At 39.5% G+C, this 25,009-nt stretch overlaps 1 protein-coding gene across 2 annotated transcripts in view; it reads right to left on the bottom strand.

The window, feature by feature from the left end:
- The window catches only part of LOC124300096 (neuroligin-4, X-linked), a 256,286-nt gene that overhangs the window by 72,743 nt on the left and 158,534 nt on the right, over positions 1 to 25,009 (bottom strand). For both annotated transcript variants that reach the window (XM_046753774.1, XM_046753775.1), the window contains 4 exons: positions 13,402 to 13,755; positions 4,380 to 4,689; positions 3,817 to 4,024; positions 3,183 to 3,437 (listed from right to left, as the gene is read on the bottom strand). In XM_046753774.1, coding sequence (XP_046609730.1) covers positions 3,183 to 3,437; positions 3,817 to 4,024; positions 4,380 to 4,689; positions 13,402 to 13,755 — 1,127 coding nt within the window. The remainder of the gene's footprint in view (positions 1 to 3,182; positions 3,438 to 3,816; positions 4,025 to 4,379; positions 4,690 to 13,401; positions 13,756 to 25,009) is intronic.

Genomic DNA, 25,009 nt, shown 5'->3' with positions numbered 1-25,009 from the left:
TTCAGGCCACCTGTCAAATAAAGTATTAATTTTGAGTGGTGTAATCATAAATATCGTGTTTACTCTGTCACTTTTTTTTTTTTCATTGAATTTTTTCACTCTAGATTAATAAAATATAAGCCTCTTCAATTCCTAATGTCGGCTTCTTTTTTTTTTTGTGGGGGGCGTGGGGGATCGTGAGATTTTTTCTTCACCCGAGTGTCTCGTCGTGTTCGCGAGTTTTGAAAATGAGGAATGGAAGAATCACTTGTTACAGGACCGCTATGATATAGTCAGAAATTTAGTCATGCCGTGAGCTAATTACCTTGTTTCTAAAACGAGTATTGTACACATGCGCTTAGCGTCGAGGTACAAAGAGAGAGAGAGATACAGATATAAAGAAAGAGACAAAGCCCCACAGAGAGACAGACAAACACGTGCCAAGTTGAGAAAATAGGTATAGAGAGGCAATTTCGTGATAATATATAGATATGGGGAGCAGCTTTTCCGTACAACGGCCCAGAAACGTCTGAAGCAATTTGGGGAAGAGCAATTCCGTGTAATTCCGTCAGTAGAGCAAATTGAATATTGGCCTTGCCACGACCTTGCCCATAGCCAGAAAGTCGAACGCCCTGAATATCCTCTGCGAGTGTCTTTGTCTATGCCTAAGTGTCCGCGTACGTGTGCGGAGAGAGAGAGAGAGAGAGAGAGAAGAGTATCGCACCGTGGAAATTTTCGCCCAAGGCCCCTGAATCGCGATCCCGTTTTTCCCCCTGGCGAAACTGGAATTATTATTCGTCGTCACCTTGCCGAGTCGTTTCCGATCCCTGAGCGAAGGACGAAGGGAGACTTGGAGGACGAATCGATAGGCCGAGTCGAACGAATCGGCGAGAGTAGCGAGAACCGGTAAGTGATGGACTTTGGGAGAAGGAATTGTCATCGCTGACTCGGTGACTCCTCTCGTGTTCTCCTTCGGCTTTCCCTCCTTCGTCTTTCTCCTCCCCCTTTTTATTCTCATCCGTTTCGCGACCCTCCCGTTTGTCGGAACTCATTTCTAACCCAATTCACTCAGGATTGTTCGCTCAATTTCTAGCCGTCGTTACGGCTAGTTTACCAGGACTGAATTCAACGGTAATCCGGGAGTAAAACCGACCTAATGACTGTACGGAAAGCGAAGCCGATCCTGCCGTTCCCGTGATGAGGAAATTAACTGTCGACGATCGCTGCCTCGTATTGCATAATTTTTCCCAAAATTAAGACGGCAAATGGAAAATTCGGTGAGAAACGTTGTCGGAGAGCGTCAATTTGGGTCTAAATATGAAAAAGGATCGAGAAACGGAAGACGCAAGCTAGCGATATAGTCTGCGATAAAATCCACTCTGCTACAGTTGGAAAATTTAATTTTGTCTCATTTTCCTTTTCAAGTATGATTACAAATTTTGTAAAAATGAGAAACAGTCCGCTCAAAAACTTCGTGCTGCGTTAACCGATGAAACATATCTTGCGTATCTGATCAAACGACTCAAAACCAAAAAATTCCGAACATGGAATTGTGTTGTAAAGAATGTTGGATCGACTGAAAATTTCCATTCAGAGTCTGCCGTCTGACTTCAAATCTTGGCTCAACTTGTAATTCTTCGTCCGTTCTTAATTTCGTGCATAGTTTGTGCATTTCTAACGTTAAGGATGTTTTAAGTATACGTTTTCAACCGACAGTGAATGTCGTCGACAATTTTGAATACTTTACGATAAGATGAGAATTGGGAAAAAATCAACTACAATAAAGGCGATAAGAATATTGAATTTGAATGATAATAATTCTCGAAAGTTATCAATAATTGTTCAAACAAAACATTGTTTAACAAATTTTTAGGGAATGTTTTTTTTTATCATTCGAAACGGACTCGTCGATTTTTCTAAACATACATGAATTTTTTATGAATTTTCTCGTTATTTTGAAATTTCCGTATTCGAAAATTTTCAAAGGCTGTATGTTTACGAAACTGTTCGTTAAGCGCCTCGGAAACTTTTGAATTGTAATGTGCAATGTTTATACGCAAACGTATCCAAAATTCACGATTTTCCTCCATTTTTCAAAATTTTAAATTCTCGCAAACGGAAATTTCTACATGATGAAAAAATTTTTGAAAAATTCACGTGTATTCAGAAAAATCGACGTATTCATTTCTCATGAAAAAAAAAAAGAAAGATTCCCTAAAAATTTGTCAAACAATGTTCAGTTTAAACAATTTCCCGATAACTTTTGGGCAATATTATTATTCAAATTTAATTTTCGTATCGTCTCTATCGTGATTGATTTTCTCCAATTTTTATCTCATCGTAAAGTATTCAATATTGTCGACGAGATTCCCTCTGTTGATAGAAAATGTGTAACCTGTACATCCTAAATACCTTTGCGATACCTGATTCCGCGAATGAAATTCTACCTGAGTGGATGTCAGTTTCCGATTTGTAACGCATAGGATCAAAGAAAACGGTAAACGAAACGGTTTAGTCATGGACATCATTGTAGCATTTTGATCGAACCCAGGCAACGAGATGCCAGATTTATTCCGTCCATCCCTGAGGCAGGTTCGATATGCGCAGATCGAGGGGCATCGGGTATTGGGTAAAACACTAACCACCGTGTCAGAGGATAATTTCCACAACACCCAGTTATCTCACAATCGTCTGGAGGTACTCCATTTTCCTCTAACCCCCTCAATTACCTCCTGTGTTTACGTTCAATTATGGATGAATTACGTGCGATCATGTGGGTGGTTGGATTATTATATACTCGTATGTCCGGTCCGCAAGCTCGTCCGTTAGCCTGGCTGGAAATCAATAGCCCAATTAACCCGCACGAAGCGGGTTTTCGGTATCTCGTTAAAAATCGAAAGTGAGTAATTCTCCGCCCAAACAATTCCGCAACGCACGTATATCCTTGAATCCTGACAAATAAGCTCTGGAAATACGCGCGTCAATTTCGATACGTCGATGACGCGGAAAGAAAAACAACAAAAAACGAGAGAAAAAAAAAAAAAAACAGGACAAAAACAGTAATCATCGGCTGATCAGCGCCAGATTTGAAGGGTGGCCAACCCCTCGGTTTTTCAACCCCGCAAACGAGGTCGTCGGTGGATTAAGGCCGGAAATGGTAACGCGGCCCTTCCAAAATACGATTTTGCGAAATGTTGACTCACCTGCGGATAGTCGCCGTCCTTCGGTTGGTAGTCGAATACGTAGAAGTAGGTCTTCGGCATCGGTTCCATTTCGTCCTCAGGTACTGGCGCCAGGTGAGGATTGTTCGGTTTCTTCAAGTGCCGCAAGGTGAACAGGTCTCCGGTCTGAACGAGCGGTGCCACAAATTGTGCGTCGCTCAGCGCTTGGACGCAGGCGTCTCTCGTGTTCACCGGATGCTGAACCGTCCTCTCCCAGTCCGTGTACTCGTTAACGACCTTCAGACATGAAAACGAAATGATTTTACGCTGAAATACACCATCGAGGACTCCTTCAGGATGATGGCGAGCACTTTTCAAGAAATCTGAGACTCTTCGGTTTCCCGAGTGTTTCTGCTTCGATCCGCAGACAACGGTCTGGATCCGATTTCACCTGCGAGGCCCGATGCTTCCAATTACCTCGTTGATATCAACATTCATTCTCGGACTAAGTTCAATCCGCTCGCTTTGAAATGGCTAATAAACCATTCCCGAAGTTGATATGTTTCTGCGTTGCTTGAAAGCATCGGTTCATTCCGTTCATACTTTGCGCTTGGTATTGGAAACGGTACAAGCGACGAGCTTGTGAATATATCGAAACCTACGGAGGAAAACTCACCGTGTAGAATATCTCTGTTAGATGATAGGTGTACGCGTTTCGGACGTAGGTTCTAATGATGCGGTCCCTCTTCTCACCCTCGAAACCCTGCTGGACGTCCTTTTCAGCGAAACTCCAGAGCGCCTCGCTTGTTGTTACACCGAATAAGAGGTCGTACTTGCTGTTGCTAGTTATCGGAGCACCGTGTTCGGTCCGCTTCAGCTTTTGCCTACGAGACGGTGAAACCCGGATTGAAGTTAAGGATGAACGAGCACCACTGACCCAATCAAAAGTCAGGAGTAGAAGGAAAAAAACCGACCGTAAACTTGTCACAAGTTTTATTCTCGCCAGCGACAGCGAGCATGAATGAACCAATATCGCGACTGGGTGATAAAAATGAGTCTGAGGAAATTTGAATAATAACAACCGAGATGTCTGCAAAGTGGGAAAAGGTCTACCGATCGGAATGTCGGACATGGTAAGAGTCTGTGGCTTCTGATGTGGCACTGTAACAACATTGCTGGAGATTTTTGAAACAGTTTTTTTTCTCCTCCTTTAATTCTTATCCCGACTGTTCCTCTTACCCGAATCCCTGGAACTCGGGGCCCAGGTAGGATAACAGATCCTTCTGGAAGTCAGGCTTTATAACAACCCCGTCGACGCTCGGTCCAAACGCGCTGAGAAAAGTTGGCGCCTGGATGTCAACCTGCAAGAGTTCGTCTAGGCTGGCGTCTCGCAAACAGTCGACGATGAGCTCGTTGTCCTTGGCCAGGTTCTCCGGTACCGAGCAATTGCAAGCTCGGGCCAATTTCAAGGCGTAGGAAGCCGGATCCTCTACGACGGCCCAGGACGACAATGCGCTTCCAGAGAGCAGTATGGCACGCTTAAAGAGTCCTGGAAGTAGAATTACAGGACGTATGAACGACGAGAGATTTGTTGAGGACACGATAGGTTCAAAGGAAGTTGAGTAAACTTTGGAAAATCACTTGTATTAGAGTTACTTGGAGTGAAATTAGCTTTTCGAAAAGTGATCTGGGGTTGTTCGACGTCACGGCGGTAAGTTCAAAGCCGGTTTTGAATCGACATAAAGCGATTGGCCCGAGGAAGTTGTCCCTCCACTCTCATCGAGTATAATTGTCCTTCAAATACTAAGCCACATGATTATGGAACCTCTCGAAATAGCTGCGGGTTCGATAATCAAACTTGGTAAATTGCATGTGGCAAAGGATGTAACCGTCAACAGCCATTCACGTCGAACGTTACTGACGTACAAACCGATTGCGAGTAATCGATCCACCCCGTTCTAACCCTCCCTCGTCACTATGCGTCTATTATAGCGTAACATCAACCTCGATGTCACGTAGTAGCGTCAAACCAGAACCGTTTCATCGTTTCTAAGGATATCGGGCGCTCGAATCAGAGGCGGAACTCCGGATCCTGATCTTGGAATTTCATTGTCATTTTTATTGCGACTCAAAGCGCCATTTGGGTTTCCTGAGGGCGAGCCTGAGATTTCAGAAAAAAAAAAAGAAAATAAGAAACATTCAACGTTTTCTCCGCACGTCGATCTCGGGATGGAACTGAGGTAATCAGTCGTGTCTTTACCGACTTTTAACCGGCCGTTAAACTGACCTTTGCCTCGACGGTAGGATGAAGACATTTCCAGTCGAGGCTCTCACGACTCGTGGAACGAGGAGATTTAGGTGATGAGATAGGGTTTTGGGTACGTACGTGCGGCAAACGAACCGCGCAACGAGACTAGTCGGGTGGGTGTATGATGTTTCGTAGAAGGGCGTGAGCCGCGTGTTTGATTAGCCTCCACCACACGATCCCACCTTCCACCTTTTTTAACCTTCTTATCCCTTCGACCCTTTACGGTTAAGCGCTGAATTCGCCTCCCCGCCTGTCCAAAATTGAGCCGTCAACCTCTTACGCTCGCTTATGTATACTTTGTTACTGAGACGCCGAGCGTTGAACTTGTCACGCGTTTTGATGCGTGCTTTGCCAAAATCTTCACCCCGCTTTCGAAACCTACCCCCTTCCAAAATTTCCCATGCAAATTCGCCCTTTGTGCCGACACAGAGTTGCGATCTTTAACGGGACCCCGAACGCGATACGTTTTAGTATGTGGAGAGACACGCGTATGTTTTACTCCCATGAATTATTACACGTGTATCGAAGAAGGATGAGGGCAGCCAAGCTATTCCGCGACATCCGATCGACGTTTCGGATGTGTCGTAGAGACGGTTGGTCAATATTTGTAAAAGTCCTTGTTGCTGAAACGAGAAAGTCAAGAACCGAATCCAATTCCAGTCCCTGTAAACCTTGAAAAAGGATCCTTTTATTCAAAATCTGAGAAACGAAGCACAACGGTGATCAATTTGTCTCGGACCGTGCCGTTGTGTAGGTTGAACGATCGTTCAGGGATCTTATGTGCTGATATTCTCCCAGTTGGCGAGGATGACTTAGGTAACGAACGGAGAGTAAAGTTGCCCGTTATTTCCTTAATTGGATTATAAACCAGGTCCACAAACCGGTGGTAAAAAGTTTAATTCCCCGACTCATTCGCCCTCGGAGTGACCCGGTGCCTCCTTATAACATGGGGTAAAAGTCAGCCGGAGGTTATATCGCGACTAACACACATTTAAAATCGTCGTACATACACAGGCGAGAGTTTCGGCGTGCTTAACGACCGCGAAAGTCACGTTCAAGGCTGAAGCCTTGTTCACCCTCTGCAGTTTCGGAGGCTCGTCCCACCGGCTGTCACCATTTTTTTTTTATTTTTTTTTATTTTTTTTTTTTTTTTCTGGCAAGTCGAGTAATACTCTTATTCCCTTGTCGTCTTTCTTCCCGGCGCCACGTTTCTATCGCACCTTGTTTCTCCGAGAAGTCGCGCCGTGTTTCGGGAAGAATCAACGCTGCGTCGTTTATCGGAACATTTTTTCAAAGTATCCTCGCGTCAGTCCAACAGCGTGATATTTTTGGGACATATTTATACCTCGGAGGGAATTTACGGACGTAAGCTACGCTAACGGCACCTCGGATAAAGACATAAAGAAAAGACAAGGGCAATATCTGGAACGACGCTTAACCACCACTACGTTCAGCCACGTTTTCCGGTCTGTGCCACCACACGTGCCTCTCGACATCAAATATCGCCTACGCCACCTGCATGTCGGCAATCCTGATAGAAATGGAAAACGATCTCGAGTCAAAACTGTTCTTGTGCCAAGTAATCATCAGCACTCAGGTTAGTCGAGTCTCTATTTCTCTCGTTGAAGTTTCTTTCGGAACGATTAGATCAAAACGCGGTCAAGTATTTGTCTGAATTTATCTCGAGGAGCAATAAGTCTTAAAAATGATTTAAAAAATGTCTGATTTGTGATCGAACGTATTGTTGAAGAAAAATTTTTACACGATCTGTACGAATTCTTATCGTCACGATTTTTTTTTCTCTACCGTGTTGAAATTTCACCGTTACTCTGACGAAACGTGACTTATGATGAAGTGAATCAATGAATCTTCGTCTTACTCTAAAACGATATCATCGAAATTCTTATTCCTTTTCTTGAAAACAAAAATTGCGAAAGAAAATAACGAGGGAAGAAGCGCGCTGGAAGCATAAAATTTCCGAGCCGATGTTCGAGGGTTGAAAGTGCGTGCAGGCGAGTTTTTCGTCGTCGTCGTCGTCGTCGTGAGAATCGGAGGGTGTAGGAAGAGCATCTTTCCCGTTGTTTATAATTCAGGGAATAGAAAGTGAGTAGAAGTTGGCACAGGGAGAGAAGGAAAAATAAAGTGCAGTATAAAAATTCATAGGACATTCATGCGGTTACATTATACATCCGAAGCGATATTATTCCGGGGAAAATATCAACACTGAATGCCACAGTACGAGTCGGAAACGCTCGATTTTGAACAACGAAAGTCGTTTGAGAACGTTTGGCGTTGCCGGTTGATAGGGTTCTGAAATTGAGGATATTGAAACTCGATATGCAGCAAAACGGAAAAAAAAAAAATACAACCTCCCGCGAGTTTCGCGAACTAAACGTTGTGAAAATAACCTCGCGTTTAAAGTTTTTCGAAAATAACGACCGTGACGGCACGCTGAGAAAAATTTCATTTGTTACGGTAACTAGAAAAATTGAGTGAAACAAGTATCGTTAGAAGAACTGTTTGAATATTGTTGGAATTATGAAAAACGAGCTACGCGTAACCATTTTGCGCTATCGTCGATCCTTTTTTGGTTATTGCAACGCAAAATCAGTTTCCGACGTTTACTCTACTTTTTTAGTTAAACACCGGCTTTAACGTCAATTCATTCTTGCACGAGCATTAAATTTTCGCAACGGTTGCAAGAAAATGTAGCAACAGCGATCGTAACGAGAAAGAATAGCAACGGATACTAGACTTTCCGCTAACAACTAGAAAACTAATTTCCATTTTCTACCTAGAACAATATTTTTCGATTGTGGTAAAAATGAAAATAGTTAAGGACAGAGCGGTAACCGGAACTAAAAATTTCACTCGGTCAATTATACCAAAAGTAACGGATGCGATCCTTGTATTTTTTTTTTTTTCATCAATCGCCTAGGAGAGGTGAAGAAAAATTGAGTTAAACGAAACGGAGGAACAGAATCGGCAGAGAGAACCGATAAAGCGGACGGGTGATAATTTCATTAGTCGGCGATGGGGTGCGAGGGGGAGGTTATTTACTCGCAGGTAATTCGGGTTGGGCAAACTTGGTCTTATCAATTACATCAGTCAACTAGACCGGTCTGTTGGTCCCTGATGTTGCTCTCGTTAAGCGAGCATTTCGGAACGATTTTGTGGCCCGAAACAACAGAGCCGAGACCATCGAACAACTCGCCGCGATGTGTATTAAACGCGGCAACCGCAGAGCAAATGACACCAACTGCGGTCATTTACACACTCTCGCACACACGTGACCGAGGTGGAAAATTAAACGAACGAACGTCCGACGGATGAGCAAACGAGGGTGCGCAATGGCCGGTCGCGTGATCGTTGGAAATTAGTTTCGCCTTTGCGGTAAGCGGAAACGGCGCAAGGCGCGAGTGGTGTTGCGGTTTTTCCCTGACACACTGTCCACTTTGTTATTGCTCCGTCAAATAAACGGTGTAAAATTGCACAGGGCTTCGATTCGTCCGTGGTTGATTTGAATACCGAAGCTGCGCTGGATCACGATTGATTTTTACCGAGTAACGTCGCGATTTCATGGATTTTTAGCCGAAGAATCCTAATCAGCAGTTAACGATCATCAGCGAGGCAAATTTTTATAAAAATCGAATTTTAAATTTAGGTAAAAGAATCGTTATAAACGATTTCTAAAAGAAAACTCTTTTGAAATCTAGTTTGAAAAACTTGGCCAACTTTCGAACGTTGCTTCTAATGTTCGGCAAAGTTTTATCTCGAGATACGTTCAAGAATTGTTAAAATTCGTTCGTACGCGACGCTTCGAACGATCTTACGAAAAGAATTATCACCGATGAAAGCTTTCGACAAAAGCAGCCGCGACTTTCCGCATTTGTAAGCAAACATGGAAAAAAGCACAGCTCTGTGCTTAAACTAGATATTACATATACGTACGTGTCAAGGAGAGTTGTCGCCTTGTGCTTTCGTTTACTATGTCCAATAATTTCTATCAACGGCGAATGTCGTGAATTCAAAAAAATTACGGACGGCGAACTATCGTGGAATTGAAAATATCAGAGGACTCTGTATCGCTATCGAATTTTTTTGGTAGTTGAAAGCAGCGGCTGGAAATAAAATCGTTTCTTCTTCGCTTATATACGTGAGATCAATAGAGTGAGAATTCCATAGAGATATCAAATGTCATTTCTTCGACGATAAAACCGTTGTTGAAGAGAGGAAAAAAAAAATTAAATAAATAAATAAAAATAAAAATTTCAACGCCCGAACCGACAGTCGGCCTTTCGTCGACAATGGTTAAATTGGTTTCATGAACCCCTGAAAATCAAACGGCCTGCAATAGCTAACGTGACGATTGATCGGATTATATTCAACCGAATGGAACTTTTTTATTGACAACGTTTTCTCGACCAGAAATTTCCAACACGTTTTCGATCAGAACGCTCCGCAATTGAAATATATTCGCAGATATCACATCGGCGATTCGGGTTATCGAAAACTGTTGAGACTTGAGAGTAAAAGTTGAAAATTGTTTATATCGTTTGCCTAATGAGAAGTTGATGTGACTTTTACAAAATGAAGTCCACGATTCCATTTGCGAGTGAAAGAGAGATGATAACGAAAAAAAAAAAATTAAATTACAGGATATTTCAAGGAATCAGAGAGGTAGATTGGAAATAAAAATAAAAGGATGGCGTTACAGTTACGTCGATACCTCTTCGAAGAAGGCGAAGGAGAGGCTTTTCCCACCCTTTCTCAACCAGGCGTGCGTCGAGTGGACAGGAAGCTAATGAAACATGTGGTGGATACGTGGGGCAATCGAGGATCCCAAGAAAGAGAGAAAGGGAGAGAAAGAGAGAAAAGACTGTTCGAGTTTCGCGAGGGGAGTGAAAAAATAGCGAGGCGCTTAATTGCCTATTTTTTGCCACCCGTTGGCCTTTTTACTTTTCTTCATCACTTCGCCCCTGTTTTGGAGCTCCCCTTCAGCCAGGGACGTTTTTATCGGGGACCGTGACCCAATTTGTTGACTCGGTTGCCAAGCTCACCCCCGATAAAGATGAAATAAAAATTTCCACCCCTCAGCGCGGGGCGGCAGAGATTAAGAGTCAACGTATCGGCCGTATTAGACGCTCGCTGAAAAACACCCATGAACGATTCTCGTTTCTCTTTAATGAGAGAAAACTTAATACTCCGTTGGTCACACTTGTCGCCTCTTTCGTGCTCATGGAATAAAGAAAAGGTGGAAGTGGAGCAGAAAGAAAAAGAGAAGGACGTAAAATAAAAATGAATATAAAATACATATGTGTACGTGTGTAATGCATTACATAGGTCCTTGTTATGTCCCGTTCCCTCGGGATTTACTGCCGTGACATACATAAATATTATACGATTCAAACTTCTCTACTCACCCCACCCTTGTAATGTACTGACACGGACGAGAAAATTCAGAGAGTAGCAGAAACTCGGGTTCGGACAATATTTACATTTATTTTGTTCCACTTTTCTTTTTTCTTTTTTTTTTGATTTATATTATTTCGGTTGTAATTCTACTCGACTTTTGACATTGCCGAGCGGAAATATTCGTATGAAAATGCAGAATTTTCATAAAATTCAAACTATCGACGTTGTAATGTGAGACGAAAAAACGAAATTTTCAAAACCCTGGTGGTAAAATTTCGTATATCACATTCTTCGAGTCGGAATTTTATACCTCGTACGCATACGTGTAGGAAAAAAAGCGTAGCGAGAGTTTAAATTGAAAAAAGTTTATACCAATATCCATGAATTTTTAACCCCACTGAAAATACGTCAAAATTCTAGCCAATATATGTAAATATCGAGTCGAACATCGGAAGTCAAACGTTCGCTCGATTATCTCCGCTCAAAGAAACGGGCTACACGATGAAACGTAGAAAGCTATTCGATTGAGGAAAGAATTCGCCTTGAATTTTCACCCGCACGAAAATGTTTCACAGAATTTTCCCTCTCGTATAATCGTATGTTTAAAAAATTGAAAACAACCACACTCGCGTCTGTAAACGGTTTACAAAAAATCCATGCAATGTAATCTGTACGGAACAGACGTTCTGAAAAATGTGTAATAAATTTTACTTTTATTAACGAGAGAACAAGGCGAAACGACCGCGTTGAAAAATTGACTAATTCTCTACCCAAACACGAGCATATTCATATTTATTATTGAAAAACGATGCCCTCCTCTTCAATATTCTTCTCTCCGCGAACCAATTTTACCGTTAATTGGAAAATTTTTCGGTTCAATTCTGGCACGAACAGTACGTAGCCACATTCGACGTTGGTTTTTGTATTACGTTACGGTAGAAAATTACTGACAATAACGAAAGGAACGCGACGGGGAGAAAGAGCGACGACGAGAAAAAAAAAAAAAAAAATGAATGAATAACAAAAATAAAATCGAATCGCACAGGGACGAAGAAAATGTATTTTTTATGCATCGCAATTATTCCGGTAACGAAGTTTGATCGTAATGAAGAAAAAAATCAATACACCGTTTCATAATCATCGTCAGTTGCGCGATGAAATTACGACGCGACGGCTGATATGTACGTATATATACATTTGTTATCACCACACATGCGACTTTATGCAGATGGTATCACGGATGGTGTGGTATTAGCTTGTTAATTCGTCGTACCGGCAACAATTCGCTAACTAGTGTTAACCCGCTGCTGATTTCGTTAATAAACAGTGGATTACCAAGTTTCGAAAACTATACTAACCCGTTCCCTGGTATATGGAAGAGGAGAATTCGAACTCGCGGAAAATTTAATCAGGTCAAAATGCACTCAAGTCCAACCAATCTACCGCTCTGCCAAACTTACATACTGCTGGATCTCTTTCTCTCTGTTTACTCGTTATAATTACGCAAGTGCAGCGCCGGCTATTTCACTTCGAAACTTTCCTACTTCTTCAGACTTATAGTTAATATATAGATACGTTTCGCATCGACAAAGTTTCTTGAGACAACTTTTTCAACGGTTGGTAAAAAGGTACGAATAATTTCTCACGAGAAAATGCGGAATCGCGACTTTTACGGCGTAATAAAATTTTCCAAAATCGTCGGTCGATTCGATAATTTTGACTCTGGAGTTGTTGAAAAATGTAAACGATGGAAATAATGACAATTTTGAGTGAAGTTTATGACTATTTTGTTTTTTCATGAAAAATATTTCAAACAACCGACACCATAAATTTTACCTTCTTTCATTTTCACGATCAATTCTTATAAAGTCGATTTATACGTTTAGATTATCACCACGCAAAGAGATAATCGTTATGTTAAAGTGGCGTACACCGACTACGTTTACACGGATTACACGTGATTAGTGATTACAAATATTACAAGGATTACCAAAAGAATGCAAAAATCACACAAAGATCACACGGATTGCTAAAGGATCGTAAGAATTATAAAGATTCCGGAAACAGTCAAGATTGCAAAGATTACCAAGTGACTGCAGAGATTACAAGAAGATAAAACGGATTGTAAAGGGATTACGCGAATCGCGACGAGATTATAAGGATAACAAAATGATGAAGAGAGTTAAAAAAAATTCCAGGGACAGTAAAGATTACAAAGATTAGCGCAAGACTATAATGATTACACGAATCGTAAAAAGATTACGCGGATTGCAGCGAGATTACAAGAATTGAAAAAATTCCCAGAGAAAGTGAAGACTGCAGAGATTGCGCTGATTTCCATGAGATTACAACGATTACGAAGATGACAAGATATTACAATTTCAACCCGTTGCCGCTACGATATTTCCGAATTTGAATTGTTAAAATTCATGTCCCGAGAATTAAGCTGAGGATTTTTCACAAATTTGACGAATTCCAGGGACAGAGATTCGTCGAAAAATCGCGAGTCGTGCTCTCCGCGTATAACATACGAGTTACCTGACATAACCATCGGACTGATGGCGAGAAAGTTGACGCAGGCCGCGCCCGTTCCGTGTCCGACCAAAGTGACGTTGCCGGGATCGCCGCCGAAAAGTTCGATGTGTTGCTGGACCCAGTGAAGGGCGGCTATCTGGTCCATCAGACCGTAATTCGCCACCCTAGCCTTGAGATGGGGGACGACGTTGGCGTTCAGAAAGCCCAGGATGCCGAGGCGATAATTGATCGTGACCACAACCTGGTCCGCGTAGCTTGCCAAGACGCTACCGTCGTAAGGATTACCGCTGCCAAAGTCATAGCTTTCTCCGTGGACGAAGAGGAAGACCGGATGCCGTCTACCGCTGTCCGTCAATCCTGAAAACAGCCGGAAACGATAACGATCAGTGATATTGAATCAGACCGTTTCGAGACACGCTCGAATACAGTTGGCAATTTATTTATTTAAAGGAGTCACAGTCGGTAAAACAGACACCGTGCTCAAAATTCCAAAATACTAATTTTTTGCCCTAGAAACGGTTGCGTATTTCTCTACAAATTCGTCAAACTTGTTGGAAAAATTTGAATGACATTGATCATTGATATCGAATCAATACTCAAATACAGTTGGGAATTATTTTTTGTAACACTCGATTTAAATCCTTCTAAAAAAAATCGTCAAACTTGACGTAGCAAAAAACAAACGACAGTTTCGACAGTAAACCTGCGTCTTCAATTTTGAAACATTTACTTTTTGCATACCCGAAATATATAATTGTTGCTCATTCGTATTGCTAATGCTTCGTTAAAAGACGGTAAAGAACTTTACGTCAAAAACACAAATTTTTGCTTGTGAAAAGGATTGGCATTATTCCCCAAGAAGTCGTAGATTTTGTCATTAAAATTAACGAAAATCTTATCAACGTTTAGATACTAAAATTGTCTCCAATTTTTTTGTTTTTCAAACGTGACAAAAATTTGATCGTCTACAATTACGGAAAAAAAGAAACTCTTTTCATTTGCATACTGTAACTGGTTTAATTGCTCAGATTTGTGCGTTAAAAGGACGTTTCGCCAAATTTTACAATCGATTGCAAAATTTCCAGTCTTCTGGAAACCTGAAACTCTCTCTCTCTCTCTGCTTCTCTCACAATATTTCTTGTTTTATTTTCAAAAGTGGTTCCTTCGGGCGAGGTCTTTGCGAAGGTGAGCGAGGCTGGACAGGCACGGTGAAGAGATAGGGGATGAAAAAAAAAAACGGGGGGTAAAGGGGCGTGGGTAGGTCGACCCTTGGTTCTCCATTGGCATCGTTAAGTTTGAAGTGAGCGGTTGCAGGGTTGAAGAGAAGCCAACTTGGCGGAGAAAGAGGAGGCGGATGGAAAAAGAGAGAGCGAGAGACCCTTATCGAGACAAAGCCAGCGTGTTGACCGTGTGTCTAGCCTTATAGAAAAGTTTCTCGCTGAGCTCGGAGAGTTCGCCAATTACGCCGGGTTCTCCTCCGTAACGGAGTCGAAAAAAATTACAGCGATAATAACGGTGAGAATAAAAAAAAAAAAAAAGAAAAAACGGCCAAGAGACGCCATCTTCATTTCTTATTCATACGGTCGAGGAATTTTTAAGTTCGGAAATTTGATAAATTCAAACTGAACAAAAGTTCGGGATCATTGTCAATCCGGTAACGAACATTCAAGGACTGATTTGTAAAACCAGGATCCGTACGTTCTTTTGGAATCTGACTTTCTCTCACTTTTTCAGATATTCCAGACGGAAAAAAAAATTTTTCCGCTAACCCTTCAAAAAATATGCTTAATGACTACTTATTGTAAAATATATTCTTTTACACTAATAACTTTAATATTATCCAGTAGATATATTACCGTCCGATTATCAATTACAAAATTCAGAAGCTTGTGGAAAGTTGAAAAGCGGAAAATTTGAACAATCCAACTTTCTATTTCGATTTGGAGTTGTAATTTCATTTTCACCAAAGGCCCCGTCGACTGAACATGACGAATCGCAAACGAGCGGGATTAGCAATTTAATTCAAACAATTTGATGTCGTATTATCCGGGCAATGGAATGGCAATTTGAAATTTCCGCCTTTCCACTTTTCGCGTTGGACGATATTTCGAAAGCGTTAATGGAAAATCGTTGGTTCGAGAGTCTCTTACTCGAGTTTTCAATTCCGCTTATTAACTTGGCCCGTACTGAAAGTGACGCGTAGATTTGGCGAAAAACGGGAAACGTCGTAAACGGTATGATAGAAATGACATCGTCTGAAAAAACGGTAAGTGAGAAGATAATCAGCGTGAAAATTCGACCGCGAGAAAAAAGAAGTCGATCAAACCGCGCTCGATTTCATGTTTACAGGCGAAATTTATCTGCAAAGTGATTCCCGCGTCTCAAGCTTTTGACACACGTCACGAAACTGGATTTTCGCCGTGAGTGGAGAGGAGAAAAATCTGTTTAAAGAAAATCCTGCAAGATAAAAATAAATAAATAAATAATCAAGAATCAAATTTCTCTCTGTGCTGAATAGTTTTTGGAAAAATGCTATCCAGGAATCTTATATGTCAATTATTTCTATAGATTATTGAAATCGATTTACTTGGAAAATTTTTCCTCTTAAACGGAAGAAAAATCTAATGCATACGAAAAGCAATAAAAAATATCGTACATTTTCAGAAGAACTGAATTCTTCTATTTGCTGAATAGTTTTTCCAAAAAGGTGATTAGAGAATCTACGATGACAATTATTTCCATCGATAGTTCAAATCGATTTACCTATAAAATTTTATTGTAAAACAGAACAAATTATAGGCGTGTATTATTTAAGCAATGTGATAATTCGAATTGTTGACGAACATCGGTCAATTCATTAATGATATTTGTAAATCGAGAATGAGGGGAATTTCTAGGCCTTTGAACGATGAGAGGCAACCCTCAATTACGTGATTGAAATTTTGAGGTCGATGTAGAGGCAGCCGGTTCTCCAATTTACCGTCATTTCACGCATTCAAATCAATGAATCTAATTGTAAGTTACATTGTATACGCTTTGCAACATCGCGCCAGCTGCAGAGATTAAATGTCGTGATCAAAAGATAAATAGCCTTATCTTATTCGTATCGCTTTCAAGAACATGAAATAATTATTCTGTTCATTCGTTGATGATTGCCAATAATCGGAAGACCTCTCTCGATACGGTGTAAATTATTGTAAATCGCAGAAAAGAATAAGATAGAGGTAAAAAATACAGTATATAGATAGTTTTGATTTTAATATTTAGTAGGTGAAGTTCCATTTGAATTCTCACATTTCTAATTCTATCATTCTTTCGGCGTATTTGTATCTTTACCTACACACGTGACCTGATCACTAAAGAGCACTGAATTTTTCCGAATGAAAGATAGATACTTGGAAATCGAGAATTTTAAAAAATTCTGAAACGTAAGAACGAGAATATTTGGATAGGGAATGGCGATGAATTGAAATATTATAAGAAAGCTCAGAAACGTTAGAACTTCAAATTACAGGAATGAAAATATTACGAAGTTTAAGAATTTGAGCGTTTGAAAGATTTCGAAATCCGGAAGCTCGTGCAACATAAATTTATACATGAATAAAGGAATAATGAAAGGTCGAAAAAAGGAACAGAAAAATATCGTATACCCTTAAAAACTGTAAGAATTGAACAATCGTAAACCATTGAAGATAAGCAAAGTGTCGGAAATTTTAGAATTCAGAAAAAGCTGCAAAGTACAATTTTTGAAAGTTGGATTGATTTCATTCTCAGAGAGCGAGAGAGAGAGAGAGAGAGAGAGGGAGAGAAAGCATATTTATTTGATCCTAGAGCGTAACTCTCCAAGGACCCCAAAAAACGAACGAAAACCTGAGATTAATTAACTATAGAATGATAGGAAGAAAATAATACTAATAAAAAGTATAGATAGAAATATTGAAATAAAATAATGTAACATAAATAAGGAATCGAACAAAAGGCGTCGAGATAAGAAGGGGAGGGGAAATAAATAGGGCGAACAACTTGTCATCCTGGTAAAAGCGACTATCGCAGTTTGTTCAATGGAGAAAATGTCGAGGGGAGGGTCGATATTTCGTTCGAGGGCCTCGATGAATGGCTTAGGATGAATAAAAGAGCCGCGGGAGGGGGATGATTGAATTTCCATATAAGTCGGTGAAAAAATATGAGGGCAAACGGATCGGCGGTAAAGAAGAGCGATATCTCGCGGTTCCTGAGAGTGACTGACTGCAGGCGTTAGTTTTAGAGCGTTCCGTACACCGGAAGCTATGCAAAGCCGTCCCGAGTTGAGTAAAGAAAACATGGCTGAAGCCACCAGCGGCCGGTTTGCTCCGACTTTCGATCCCCGCCGCCTCCGAGGCTCTTTAAACTTTCATCCCTTAACTTCGAGTTTTCGTTTAAAGTGCGCGCGAAATACGCGACGCGCCTTTCCACCTTCGCATGTAAAAGAATTTCTCTAATTTTCTTCCCTTCCTCCCTCATTCCAGTCGGACTTTTCAGCCGTACTATTTTTGCCATGTTATTTTTGTTTTGTTTATTTTATTTTGTTTTTTAATTCATTTGGTTATTTTTTTCTCCGCTTTTGCATCCCCTACTCCTCGAGATAACCTGCAGCCTGATATTCGCGAAAAGTTCGATACCGCACGAACCATTCCAAAGTTATTCAATTCCTTTCTGCACTCTCTGACTATCTTTTTCCTTTTCTTTTTCTTCTTCTTCTTCTTCTTCTTCTTCTTCTTTTTTCCTTACTCGATTTTCACAACTTTATATTATATATAATATACGCTCCGCTTTCTCATTCCAACTCGATCGCCTTGACCCACCCACAGCTTGGACATTTTTCTTACAACTTTTTATGATTCGTTCAGATTCTGAGAGGTTCGAGTTTGGAAAGTGATTTCATCAGATTTTGGAAACTTTACTCTTCTCGAAAAACGCTTTTTCACGCACTGAGGGGTTCGAATAATTGCATTTTCAATAAAAATAGTACTGGGACCATAAAATCGAATAACCCTTTGAGTCATAGTGGTAAGTATTCTGACCACATATTTTACATCCATTTTATTGTATATTTAGAAAACTTTTAAACATATTTCCTCGCAATTTTTTTAATACTTGAGAATAATTGTTGCGATAAAATGTAAATTGTTATTGTTAGAAATAAATTGATTGAAAAAATTTGTACAACTTTGAAAATCTGATTTTAGATTCGTAATCGTCGACCCCAAGAACCATAGTACATAATATATTGTTATAAAAGTTGACTCAGCACAATAATATGTGATTCAAAGGGATAAATTATAATTCTAGCTATGAAGCTTTCAGGCCTTTTTTAGTCAAAAATGACGTAAAAATTTCAGTACATGGATATAAAACAACAGTAAATGAAGAAAAATAAAATAAAATAATAATTCTCCCGAGGAATTTTCTTCGTTTGAAATCGACGATGTCGAAAAAAAGCAAAAAATTGTAAATCTTTCGAATTATACCTAAATCAACTAAAAGTTTTCACTTCGACTATAACTCTGCAATAAATTTTCCAATGAATTTCGGAGGATTATTTCCATCCTCCCCTTTTTCCCCACGCCCCATTTTCCCTACTTTTTTTGTTTATTCCCAGTCCTTTCGCCGCGACGCGACGTCAGCCACGTTTTCTCTTGCAAAATTTTTTACCCCACGTACCTAGTTTCTTTCTCACCGTTGGTGTCACGGCTGCAGCAGCCACTTGCTCGAAAAATTTTACCTTCAGCGTTACGTTAGTCTGTCATTATTATGAACCCGGCATAGCAGCAGCAGCAGCAGCAGCAAAAGCTCCGGCGTTAGGAATTTTTTCTTTTTTACTTTTATCCTTCGGCTCATTCTCTTGACGTACCTTTTTTTTCATTTTCTTTTTTGTTACCATTTATTCATATTTTTCTCCTTCAATATTACTTTTTGGCATTCTTTCGTTTCTAATTTTTTCCTGGCTTGACGTGCTTCCAAAAAAAACAATTGGCGCTGCTATGAAAGCTCCGGTGAACTCGAGGCGAACGAAATAAAAAAAAAAAAAAAACTTTGACGGTTTGTCTACCGACTCTGTCTATCCACCGAATTTTATACAGAGTAGTCATTTTTCGCCAATATTCTTTTTGCCATTTTTCTTCTATTCTCTTTTTCACTCCTCCTTCGTTCCACAATATTTTTCCTCGTTTTACTTTCTGTTTGTTCTTTATATACTCAATTCCTTTTCACACAAGCGTAATATTTTCCTTTTGTATTTTACGCGTACCCGCGTAAAGGATGTGAGGGTGAAAATTTCAGGTACATACCGGTTGAGTTTGTCGCAAAGAAAATGGGTTTTTGTTCAAAGTGCCCGTCAGGCATTGAAACGACAATTCGCGGGGTTAATTTTTCTATCATTTCCACTGATTATAATTAGCGAAAGGACACGGCAAACTAATTTTTCCGAGGATTATACCGGGATGGAAATCTCTGTGAAGTTTAAACAAAGCTCGAGACCTAGCTTTGAGCTTTAGACACATTGTAAACTTTGTAGAAGCTCTGAATCATATTTTGTTCCCTAGTTACACGCTGAAAACGCTCCACCAATGTTTCTTTGACACGTAATTACTCGGTAATGAAACATAATAGAAATTCCACTCGAAGCTGAAAATTTGTCTCGAACCGCAAACTGCATTCCAAGTTCTCTTCCGTGCCTTCATTTTTCCAGCATATTCGAGTCACGGTCAAATTAACGCGCAGAACGTATTCTCAGCGATTTCGGACAGCCGATAAACCGAAATTCAGGCAAACTAAAAATTCCAAACGATACCGAAGGCAAAAGAAATTTATCACAAATCACCGCCACGTGACATAGCTTTTTCTCGTTTTACGCAGTATTATTCGTTTATAAATAAAAAATGACACAAGTTTACCGTACCCCGTATATGATATAATTGAATGAAAAGAGTAACGCGATGTTAGAGAAGAGTGATAAAAGATCTAAATGACACAATACGGTATGGACGTAAAAACAGGTTGAAAAAAGAAACAATAATAATAAATAACAAGGTCTCGGTTAAAATTACTTTCCACCCATTAATTTGATCACCGCGCGTTTTTACTCACAGTTAGGCTCTCTTCTGGTTGTCGTAATACGTTTATTTTATACACGCATACTATAAAACGTAGGTATATAAAATAAATATCCGCAGGAGATTTTTCATCTTCCATAAATGAAAATACATTTTTATACCACGAATCTCGTGAAATTCAATGTCTCATTCAATGTAATATAAATACACACATATACAGTAGCGTTCAAAATTATTTTGACAAATATAATAATTGAGTTTAATTACATGCAAGAATAAACTACAAAAATCAATAATATTATTTGTTGAAAGAAATTCGATGTTCTGCATAATTGTTAGAAATGAAGATAAAGTTAAAATAAAGAAAAGTAAGAAAAACGATTGATCAAAGTAACAACCAATTTCATATTATCAAAATACTCTTGAACGCTACTGTATATATAACCATTTGAGTTACAGATTATTGTACCGAGTTATCTTTTATAACAAGACAGTGGTTTTTAGGATCGATGAATTCGGATTTTAGAAATTCAAGATGGCGGATCCATGGCCGAAGAAAATTTCCACTTTGATCGAATCCGGTGAAAAAACTCCATGCAAAAGTTTTCGGTGTCGCTGATCGGATTTAATCTAGCAACTTTCAAAATCTGATTTCAGATTCGTAATTAGCGACCCCAAAAACTTACAATTTGTGTAAAACGCGTACAAACACGTGTAGAGGGATATCAAGTTTCTCAGGAATCGGTTAATTCTTCAATTTTCAAAATTTTTTTCAATCAACATGTTTCCAACAAAAATAGTGAATACACAATAAAACGGATATGAAATAGGTGGTGAGAATACTTGTCAGTGTAGGACCGAAGGGCTTGGGTTGCGTTAAAAATTCATCTCGTGCCGGATCGGTGATTCCGAATGTCGTAATTTCGTTTTTGTTCCACGTACTTTGGGACGCGTTTTGCGTCCGCATGATCCGTATAAAATCTCGAATAACGTTTCGCCCTGTGTATAAATTTTATCCACACGTATTGCGTATACTATACGTATATATGTAAATATTACGCCCAAGGGATCGCTTCCAATGGTCAACCGTACTCCGAATCCCTTATTGTGTCTTGCTTCGTTTAAATTGCGTATCTACCCCGCTTACAAAGTTCGAATTAAAATTCAAACGGGATATAACGAATCGTCGACGTACCGTGAATCCGTAGAATATTGCCCTCGGAAGATAAATCCTAAACTTTTTTCCTCGTATTTTTTTGTTTTTTGTTTTGTTTTTTTTTTTTTTTGTTTTGTTTCCTCACCCAACAATTTCTGCCGCGGTATGCGGACGTCGCATTCCTCGGAGATATGAAATCAACGATTTTTCATTTAAAAAATATCACAGGAAGGATCTTTTTCTTCTCTATCCTTATTTTTTCCCACCATTCGATCGCGTCAAAATTTCGCTTCGGTGTTTTTTCTTTCTTTTTGAAATTTTACCAGAGTTGCGAAATTTTTTTTTTTTTTTTTTTTGCAAATACGGACGAAACTATTTGGAAATTTGCAGAACGGAACGAGATCTGAGCTTTATTTATTTCCGGAGCCGGAAAGAAGTGGAAGTAAACAAAAAACGAGCAAGAAAAAAAAAACAAACAAACATCACGCGTAGAAAACTCAAAAAATTACGGAGTTACCCAGTCAACGAGATCGCGGCGAGCTTTTACGAAGCTTGCACGTTAAAGCGGGACAACGTAGCTTCGCTTCGAGTTTTAGTCGAACATATAATAGTTTTATTTTACGGGGTAACAGTTGTACGCAGTAGGTATCGATAATAAAAGCTTCGTTATCGAGTTATAAAGCTCGGACAGCCTTGTAAAATATAAACGCGAAGCAGGAAGCTGAGCGGGCGTAGGTATTTTCAGGTTCGAAGCTCGCTGATTTCATTTCAAACCCCCGGACTTGCTAGTGGTTCGTGCTTTCATGCGCCTAGAGATTATATCTCCAGCTACGGGATGTGCAGAGGCTGCTTGTACCGAAGCCCACGATCCAATTTTCTCACCCCGATGTCCGCGAGTAAAGTAAAGTAACCCGCCGAAATATCGCATCTTTCGTTATTGCATTTTTCCCCGAACAGAGTCAAAGGCACGAGCCTTATTAAATAGTTTTTTTGAATAGTTTCATTTTTCCTACTATTAGCTTTTCTTTTTTTTCGTGATTTTTTTTTAAATTTCTTGCTTCTCCGTTTCCAAATACGAAAAGAGAAAAAGGAGGTTTTTGTAATCACCCCGGAAATCAAAAGTTGAGTCTTCGCGATATCTCGATAACGAGTTGACGGATTTCAATGATTTCATTCTCCGTCGATGCGGCTTTTCAAAACTTGGAACTGATTAGATTTTGAAAACTTTTTCAATTATTCAAACAATAAAATTCCAAAGAATCAAACGAAGGCGACGATATCTTGAGAACGGATGAATGAATTTGAACAAATATTTGTACCGTGAGGTTTTTTCGATCGCTAATTACGAATCTAAGGTCAGAGTTGCAAAATTTATGCCGAAAAATAATAAATCAAAACAATTCGATTTTTATGAAAATTGCTAATCGAAGGTTTGTTGGGTGGCTGATTACGATTCTCACATCAGATTGCGAAATGGAAAATGGCTTATCCAACATGGGTGAAAAATATGAAAAACATGGTCGAAATCGGTAAGCGGAGGTTTTTGTGGTTACCAATGACGAATTCTAGGTCAGACTTTGAAAATTTTCCATTGAAATGAAATCGTCATATTTTCACGTAATATAATACCAGAGGATTTTTAAATCCTTGATCACGCGACGAGTCCTGTTGAATGGGAATTTTTTTCAGCCTCACGACGCAACTTTGAATCTAGACGTATGAAAAAACGTCGTCCCAAGAGAAAAAAAAACAAAGGAAGTTAGTGAAAAATAAGGAATGAAAACACCCTGAACAAAAGTAGCAAAATGAAAAACAAAGTGGATTGAAAAATCGGCGACATCGAAGAGAAATGAGAAAGACAATGAGAAAAGTTGACTCACCGTGGAAATGAGTTAATTTCAACTTCAACCCATTTCCTGCATATCCGCGCTAATTTCTTTTATTAAATAATTCATTTTCTACATTTGTTTTCTTGTTTTTTTTTAACTTTTTTTTTTTTTCTCACTCCCCTACAGGAAAACATGATAACTTGTACACCACGTGTGGTTCGTAAAATGGAATTAAGCAAGCGGTAAATTATAACAGCGTAAATAAACAGTGGAATAAAGCCGGCGGAGCTTTTCAGTTGGGAAAATAGTACCTACAGGTTTATACGCATACCTGTGTGCTAAGGTGAGCCAAAAAAACTAACCTATCTAATCTATGGTTTTAAAAGAACCTATTTACTGAGAACGAAATTCTCCCATTTCGACTGATTTTTAGCCTAATTTTAAAACGTGTCGCTGACCATTTGAAATTTCCCATTTAAATGACACGTAAAAAAATTTTTTTTCGTTAACAATGCTGTAACTATTGTACCGTTTGAATTGAAAAAAATTTCCAAGCATGTTCTTGCAGGCCATTAAATTCTCTAAAAAAAAGACCCAGGAGTTGATTTTTTAAACTCCAAATTCGTATACTTACGGGCCGTGAAATTCGAAGAAAAGTGGAAACATGCAGAGTAGCGTTAATACAAAATTATGATCGAACTTTAACGAAAAATGAAGAACAAAAACAATTCATTTTGCGAGCAGTGCAATTACATCGTCAGCAATATCCCAATTGCAACAAACAAAGTTTTATCAACGATTAAAAAGAATATTAATGTTTAAAAGCGCAATAAAAAATAAATAAATGAGTTAAACCTCTACTTCTTTGACGAATCTAGTTTATAAACAACATCTTTCACACACCTCATTTTACTTTAGTCAAAGTTTTTTCATTCAGTACGGATATTTTCAATCGCAGAGCCCTAAAACTGCATGTTTCCGCTTTTCTTCGACTTTTACGACCCGTAAGTAGGCGAATTTTTGAGTCTAGAAAATCAACTTTGGCGGCTTTTTTCAGAGAATTAAATTCCCTGCAAGAATTTGCCCTGAAAATTTTTTTATCTCAAACGGTTCAAGAGCTGCAGTATTTTTAATGAGAAAAAAATGTTTTGCGTGTTATTTAAATGGGAAATTTCAAACGGCCAGCGACACCGTTTAAAATTGAGCTAAAAATTTTTCCAAACGAAAGAATTTTTTTCTCAGTAAATAGGTCCTTTCAAGACCATATATTCGATAGGTAAGTTTTTTTTGGTTCACCCTACCGTGTATCCGTACACACGCAAGTAGTTCGATAATGTCGTGTAAAATTTTCGTTGTATTTTGTATTACACGTACACACCGCATTGCAATTTCGCAAAGACCTCACGAAAAGCGGCCATACGTGGGAAATTCCATCCGGCATGACGGCACCGAGCTTTCTCCTCCTCGTTTTAACGTAGAAATTTCTCGAGCACATCTCGTGTACGTTTTCATACATACATACGTATACATGTAAG

Source organism: Neodiprion virginianus, chromosome 3 (assembly GCF_021901495.1).
Source record: "Neodiprion virginianus isolate iyNeoVirg1 chromosome 3, iyNeoVirg1.1, whole genome shotgun sequence".
In the NCBI taxonomy this organism is placed as follows: domain Eukaryota; kingdom Metazoa; phylum Arthropoda; class Insecta; order Hymenoptera; family Diprionidae; genus Neodiprion; species Neodiprion virginianus.
The sequence above is the reverse complement of the archived record's forward strand: the minus strand, read 5'-3'. Positions and strand labels throughout refer to the sequence as shown.